General features: G+C 35.1%; 1 protein-coding gene across 2 annotated transcripts; it reads right to left on the bottom strand.

Annotated features, from left to right (window-relative positions):
* Positions 1-1,108: 1,108 nt before the first annotated feature.
* On the bottom strand, positions 1,109-6,906 carry LOC114283403 (phosphoinositide phospholipase C 6). 2 transcript variants are annotated; one of them, XM_028226207.2, is made up of 9 exons: positions 6,278-6,906; positions 5,227-5,423; positions 4,588-4,723; positions 4,223-4,468; positions 3,880-4,085; positions 3,631-3,748; positions 2,590-2,742; positions 2,422-2,508; positions 1,109-1,744 (listed from the first exon to the last, which is right to left on the bottom strand). In XM_028226207.2, the coding sequence occupies exons 1-9, from the start codon at positions 6,614-6,616 to the stop codon at positions 1,451-1,453; spliced, it is 1,776 nt and encodes a 591-aa protein (XP_028082008.2). In that variant the 5' UTR covers positions 6,617-6,906; the 3' UTR covers positions 1,109-1,450. The 2 variants fall into 2 exon arrangements, with proteins under 2 accessions (XP_028082008.2, XP_028082007.2); XM_028226206.2 differs by having other exon boundaries at positions 3,880-4,103; positions 6,278-6,892.
* Between the last annotated feature and the right edge of the window lie 689 nt (positions 6,907-7,595).

Here is a 7,595-nt window from a genome sequence, read left to right as displayed (position 1 = left end):
TTTATTGGGATAAGTATAACATTAAAAATTAAAAAAAAAAAAAAAAAAACTCATAATTTGAGTCTTTTAACAAAATAAATCTTAAATTTTTAATTTTATCAATTTAAACCCTAATCATTTGATTTTAGTTATTAAATCAATATAGATATACATAAAATGTTTAATATCATTTTCATTGAATTTAATGACTAAAATATCTATTTTTTCATTGATTTTACTTAACTAAAATAGGCAAATAATTTAGATTAAAAACAAATAAAAAGTTTAATGTTTAAATTAACAAAATTAAGAATTTAAGATTTATTTTGTTACAAGGGTCAAACTATGATTTTTTTTTTAATTGTAATTTTCCATATTTTATTTCATAACAGCTAAATCTTTTGAGACAATTAATGGTCTAACAAACACTTCTTGTCAAATTATGAGAAGTTAATCCTTCGGTGAGGGTTTTTTTTTTTTTTTTAAAGCTAATTAATCTTTTAGGTTGCCTCTTCGTGGAGAGTTTAGCTGATTGGCTTCATATGTAGAATTTTTTTCATAACAATAAAAACTTACTAATAAAAGTAAAATCACACTTCTTCTTCTTCTTTGATCGGTAAAAGTCAGTGTCTCCTAATTCAACTCCCTTTAATGAGAGTTTCATACTAATCCTTAGAAGAGTTCTAGTGGCTAACAGTAAATGATAGCCAAATGTAATCACCATATCATTACTTTTACTATTAGGCTAATAGTTGGACTTAATTCTCATCAAGTCCTATTAAAAATAAATCTTGATAAAATTGTCGCTAAAAATAATTTTTTGGTGACAATTTTTTATATATGTTGCTAAAAATTGACAATTGTAACTTTTTTGTCATGATTTTTATAAATTGTTGCTAAAATTAGCGACTTTTTATGATAAATTTTTCCCATGGGACCTATTAGACAATAACCTACGCATAAATATCCCTATATTATATACATTCCAACACCATAATTCGATTATAATCATTAGTTAGTTGAATGATAAACCAACACACTGTATTGCCTAAATAACACTCCAGCCAAATGATAACCATTTATGAGTTGAACAATAGACCAACACATTGCCTGAATAGCACTCCTGCCCTAAGAATAATGAACTTCACATAATAATATCATCAATTGTTTCGCAAATTACGTTCACCAACTGCTGAGTCGAGAAGTCATTTAACAAAAAACTAAGTCACAACTAGACGGTACCATTGACAAGTGACTGACTAACCAAATATTTCGACATTACGGGAACCAAACTGGTGGTTGGTACAAACACTTAGTTTTTAGCATCTGTGGAGATAACACAAGCCAGTACTACAAGTATTTTATTTTTTTAATTATACATATTCTAATAAAATTGCACATGTACTAAACACATCAATACTGGATGTGCAATTCCTAGGACAGAAAATCTAGTTACGAGCTCAAGTGAAAATCATACAAACTGAAACCGCATAAGAAGCTTTACAGATCTAAATTTCTCCCCTTTTTTGTCATAGAGAGGGACAGCCCGGATACCTGATCTTAGCTCTGAGACTGGCAAACACGTCTGCCCGCCAAAGTCATCCTTCTCTGACCTGTCGTGTTCTCGTACTTCAATTCGAAGCAGAGCTAGCTCTGGAACCGTCAATGGAAATGTAAACTCTTCATCCCAAACGGGTGCCCAGTCATCCTCAATTATCTTTGTTTTCTTCTTAGCCTCATCCGCTGGCACCCCTAATATATGTATCTGCCATACGAATTTAGCAGTAGGTAAATAAGATTTCAACTCAGACTAGTTAACACCTTCTACTATATTTCCTTTAATTAAACCAATTAATGTTTGTGTCTAAATACTTGATTTTATCTCATAGATCACACAAAACACAGCAACTATGAAGCACCGACACTCCAAAAAAGGTGCCGTAACAATGTTGGACAGCTGGTATGTCCACTTATTTAATTAATTTGTTTTCAGGAGATCTGCTGGGTTCTCACCGGGACACACCCAGTTTTCTTCCTTGTTCTTTAGTACTTTTGATAGATGTTAGATGTTGAATGTTTATTACCTTTTACTTAGATTTAAAAAATTAATAGATTATCCATAAAAATTACAAATGATATCTTAAGTGAGGGACTTTTTTTTTTTTTTTTTAGTGCATTAATGTTAGTTTTTGTTAATTTTGATTATTTATGGATATAATATTAATCTACATAGCAAATAAAAATATATAAAAAGAATTTTTTTTATTGTTATGTCCAAGTCTTTTTTTTTTTTTTTTTTTTTTTATGTATGAAATCACCATGTCTGCGTCCGTGGTTCCTATCACGACAAGATGTGGATTTTGATAGCAAGAAGTTCGGTAGTAAGAGATCCCATCTTTCGATCAGAACAGTTTAGCCCCAAAAAACAAAAGGTGAACTAACCTTTGTGTAGAAGTCCGGAGGTGAGTACGCATCGAAGTGTGTGGGGCTAAAATCCAGACGCCATCCATCTCCCATGTATACTCTCACCTGTTAAAATAAATAAATGCTCAATCATGATATCACCAGACAAATGAAATTTTTACTACAAATCCAAGTCCATAAACTAACCTTTAAAGTTTTCTTCACCTGCAGGGTTACTTTAGGATCAAATACCTCATTATTTGGACCTTTCTTTATGAGAAAATCAGGTTTCTTCACATAACCGCACTCTCCGTTGGATCTGAACATCCCATGCATCAAGCAGAGTGATTTTCCATATCCCTATTCCTCAAAAAAAAAAAAAAAACAACAACAACAACAAAGGATATTAACTAACTTTTTATTAGAGTTTCTGCTATTTATTTATTATACAGAAAAGAAGGGGGGGACTGTAGATGGTTAGATATAATTGCTGATGAGATGTCACTATTATTACATCATTAAACACATTTTAGGATGTGTAAAATATTATATGGTAACTTCTACATGAAAGGATGACTGTAACAGGAGGTCAAAACACAGCAAACTTTCAGGTCAAAACATTACGGCTGTGTTTGGATCTTGGATTTGAGTAGGGATTTGTGGATGGAAAGGGAAAAGGAAGGGAAATGTGACAAATTTAGCTTCTGTTTTTGTCCCTTTTCCCTTCCCTTTTATCTTTCCCTCCACAAATCCATACTCAAATTCATGATCCAAACAGCCTACATGAAATCCACAGAGGAAATGAGCCCCCTGCTGGCATCTAGAGATTATTCTTGGCAAAGAAAAATGCCATTTTAACAAGGTTTGCTACAAAATAAAGTATAATACACATCGAAATTAAAGATTAAAAACTCATAATTGTGTCTCAGGCTCTCAGCTACTTGTGACACATTCAAAGCATACAAAGAAGAAAAAGACACAGTTTGATTTTCACATAGAGTGTCTTGGACCTTATGTAATGTCATTTAGAATCATAACCCTCAAAGCCTTTTTTAAACCTAACCCACTACAAAAACTAATTTTAGGCAACTTCATGCCAGGTTTCCTAAAACTGTTACATGTCAGTAACTAATTAAAACCCACAAAAAAAGGTTTGAGACATAGAAAATATATTAGCAAAGCTCAAGCTCACCAAAAACAAAAAGCATGAATAACATGATTTTGTACAAACAAAACTTCAAAACTAACCTGCATATTGAATGCAACCATCTGAGCTCCATGCATCCATGCAGTAAGTGGCTGGAAGTTTGAGGAGGTGACTCGGGTCCCCTTTGGGTATACCCGTATAATATTCATCTGTGTGAACCTATGAGGGAAAAGGAGAGAAGATACTTACAAAATAAAAAAAGCAGAGATCTTTTGACTGATTAGAGCATAAATGTAAATATTTTAAGCTATCTGTTGGAGTTAATAAGCACACAGAACTTCAGTGACTACCTCACAAGATCAGCACCATAACATGCTGCTGCCTTTTCAAGTGCGTTTTCGCTCAAACTAAGGCGTTTAACTTTATCAATTCCAAACTTCAATGACTCTTTCAAACCTTTCTTTGGTTTCCCAGCATGAATGGCAATCAGACGCTTGTATTTAGGTGCTTCTAGTTGGCCTGATTTCCGCTCGGAGCCATCACTTTCTGCATCATCCTGATCAGTGTCATTCCACTAACCATGAGGAAATTCTAAAGTGTTGAAGTTATTGAGCACCTTGCAAATTATAAAATAGTGAAGTAAATTTCATTCCTAATTTATAAAATGACAAAGAAATTTATTTATGAGCTCACCTTGTCATCAGGATTCAGCTCAGCTGTTAGGTCTGGTGAATCCTTTAGCGATGCTTCTTCTTCAGATGAATCCCCCTCTCTTGGTGAGGTAGTTTCTCTGTCCTTTGGATGCTTAGATTCAAGGTATTCCTTTGGTGGTTTAGTTGAAAGAACAATTCGATGCTTTAGGGCTTCTGGTGAAGGAAATTCTTCTAAGCACCCTGACTCAGGGTAATATAACAATTCTCCAAAAGTTTGAGTGGCCATCTAGAGGAATTTTTCGTTTTAATCACAAGAGAAACATTGAAATCAAAGTCATGTCTTTGCAATTTAAAATCATAGTGATAAATAAATCAATATAAATAATAATAAAAAAAAAAACTAACCTCTGCAACCTTGGCCTGAAGGTCCACTGTAAGATGGTCCTCCAAAGTAATTATCACAGGGTATGGAGATTTAACAAAAGCATATTCTTTAATGGACTTCAAGCATTTGATGAGTGGCACAGGAGCAGTCAGGGTCCTACATTCATTTAGGAGTCGAGATTAGTCCAAGCAAAAGTACAAGCCAATAATGAAATCAAATATATAACATCTTCAAAATTTTGAGTAGATTCATGTTTAAGAGTTCAAACTAATAATCTATGTTGCAAATGCAATGGGATCTGGCAAGCCCAACAAAAATTTCCAAGCCAAAAATAAATTGGATTATAAAATCAATTCTCAAACAGAATAGCATAAAAAGAATCAGTGTTGGTTAACAATTATTATGTCACCTGTGATGTGTGGCATAAACAATCAGCATTTTGTTCAAAACATTATATATTAGTATCACAAAGAAACCAACTTTCTAAAAAAATCCCTTCCCAAAGACAAATTTAGAAACAGTTTGCTAAAGATAAGATTTCAATTAAGGCTGATGCTTATTTTTCTCATGATGACCAAGATACACAAACAAAGTACTTACTGTAAATATACGAAGTGATCAACTCAAAAAAATAGGACCAATCTGGAGTGAGTCCATACCTTCCATGAAGAACATGAATGTCATCTCTTGTAGAATTCGGCCATAAATCTAGCTCTATTACCCTCACACCTCTTTGCAGCGCCTTTATGATTGGTAAGGTGCTACAAACACTGCTCAGTTGGTTCCCAGTTAGATAGGAATTGTGGCCAGTATATATGAAATAGTGTTGCAACGGAGCAGTCATATCATGGTGTACCTGAAATAATATAACTTGTCAAGCGAAAATTTAAACTTGTCTGTGTTGGAATTGTTCAAGGCAATTTCTAACAAAAAATTCAAACATAAAACTAAAACCCAGGTGAGTGAAATTAATAATATAAAAGGTAGACCGAGTAAAAAAGGAATAGCAGAATATACTGCTTCCCTATTGACACCGCATGATGTTATTACTTAGTCAGCATTTAAAGTAAACATTTCTTCGATTAAAATATTAAAAGTTATGCCTTTTTTATCTGAAAAGCAATAGAAGTGCTTTGAAAATGCTAACTGAAATATTCTTTAATTGCCACCCAACTCAAATGCAATTTCAAGTAAACAAAGCCTTGTCCCACCTCTTTAAAGTCAGCTATATGAATCGAGATCTGCCAATCTTCACTCTCCAAGGCCATAGTTTAAGTTCAACCACAAACAACCATGCTTAACCTCATCACTTTTAAACCCCCATTGCACCAAGTAAAATTGGTTGCACTGACCAAACCAAATTAACCATCTTAATCAGTCTTCTCCGCTTCTATACCCAAATAGTTTCTATATTTGTTGAACAGCTCAATGTACTGAGCCTGTTTCTCAAACTTTTGGGATTAGTGGTGATCTAACATGAGAGAAGTTTTGGGTTCAAGTCTCTCCGTTTGCAGCTTAAGTTTTTAGACTATATTCATATTAGAATTTACTCATAGATACATACTAATAACAATAACCCAGAATGACTTCATCAAATGAATGAATTGAAAACCTTATAATACCCAATAATGAATTACGACAAAAAATTAAATTGCAGCATTGATAAAGCGAAATGATTGTAATGAACTCAAAGAAGTGGAGAGTTTAGACCTTTGGATTGATAGGGCCATTGAGATCATCAAAGAAGAGGGAGTGAAAGAAATCATGGAGGGTGAGAGCATGGCGAGGGTAGTTGGTGAGGTGCTGACGGCGATGAATAACCTGGTGGATGAAACGGTCGGCATCGGAGACGGTAGAAGTTTCTTCGCCCTGAAAATGGAGGAGAAAGCGGTGGAGGTGATCTGGGGACATGGTCTGAGAGTCCTTATCGGCGAACCGGGCAAAGGCGTCCTTCACGTCCGGAGGTGGCTCAGCCTCGTTGATCCTGAACTTCCTGTTTATGCACCCAAACACCTTGTAATTCACGCTCCCTGTTTCCCTCATCCCCATTTCCCTCAAATTCTCTCTCTAAAAATCTCTCTCTCTCTCTCTCTCTCCCCTTCAATCTCTATGTGATATATATATCTACATGTATACATATAGATGTTTGTTTGTTGTTGAATTTTGTAAACAATTGGTGGATTGGTTTCTTCTGTATTTATGTGGTTTGTGTTTCCGAGTGAAACCGAGGAAGGAAAGGAGAGAGAGAGAGAGAGAGAGAGAGAGGAAAATGAATAGAAAATGATAGGAAAGGAGGAGTTTGGAGAGAGAGAGAGAGGTTTGCTTGAGGAAGCCTACATATGGGGAGGCTTTAAAGCGCAATCGTTAAGACGACGTGCCTTCACGCTTCCTCTCTCTTTCCCGCCTTCTTCTTTTTCTTTTTTTTTTTTCTTTGCATTTTTTATTTTATTTTATTTTTTTAATGTATTAGTTTGATTAATGTGAAAAATAATGGAAAGTAAATGAAGGGGAGTGGGAAGAAAAATTAATTATAGTTTGTGTACGGGGAGGAAATAATTCTCCTCGTATAATCCTGTTGACCAAGTCCACGCTCCTCCGTACGACGTCGCTTTGTCACCTGAAAACACAAACGTGAGCTAGCCGGCGGGTGTGTGCCGGAAACCTCTCCGATGCCTAAGTCAGAAAACTTGACAAATAGACAAGGCTCTAAGTTTTCAGAAAGATTGTGTTCAATTACCTCCTCCAAGGTGATGCTTGTAGGCTTTTATAAGTTTCCCGTGGCACAATCCTGGTAGGACTTGTATTTCTCCATGCAGAGTCCTCCTAGGATTCATACTCCAAAGGATAATGCTTATCCTTTTACACCCTCCCCCACTGCTTAAACCAAGTGGGATGGTTTTCTCCATAGCCGAACTACCACACGACCGAAATAACACTGGCTATGCTGAGCCACAGAGAAGGCCGAACTATCCTTAGCTCGGTCTTCTCCTTTAACTCATTACTTCGGCTGTCCCTGTTCAACCTTGGT

Source organism: Camellia sinensis, chromosome 1 (assembly GCF_055761805.1).
Source record: "Camellia sinensis isolate YWXY chromosome 1, ASM5576180v1, whole genome shotgun sequence".
Lineage (NCBI taxonomy): Eukaryota > Viridiplantae > Streptophyta > Magnoliopsida > Ericales > Theaceae > Camellia > Camellia sinensis.
This window is presented reverse-complemented; position numbering and strand designations above follow the sequence as displayed.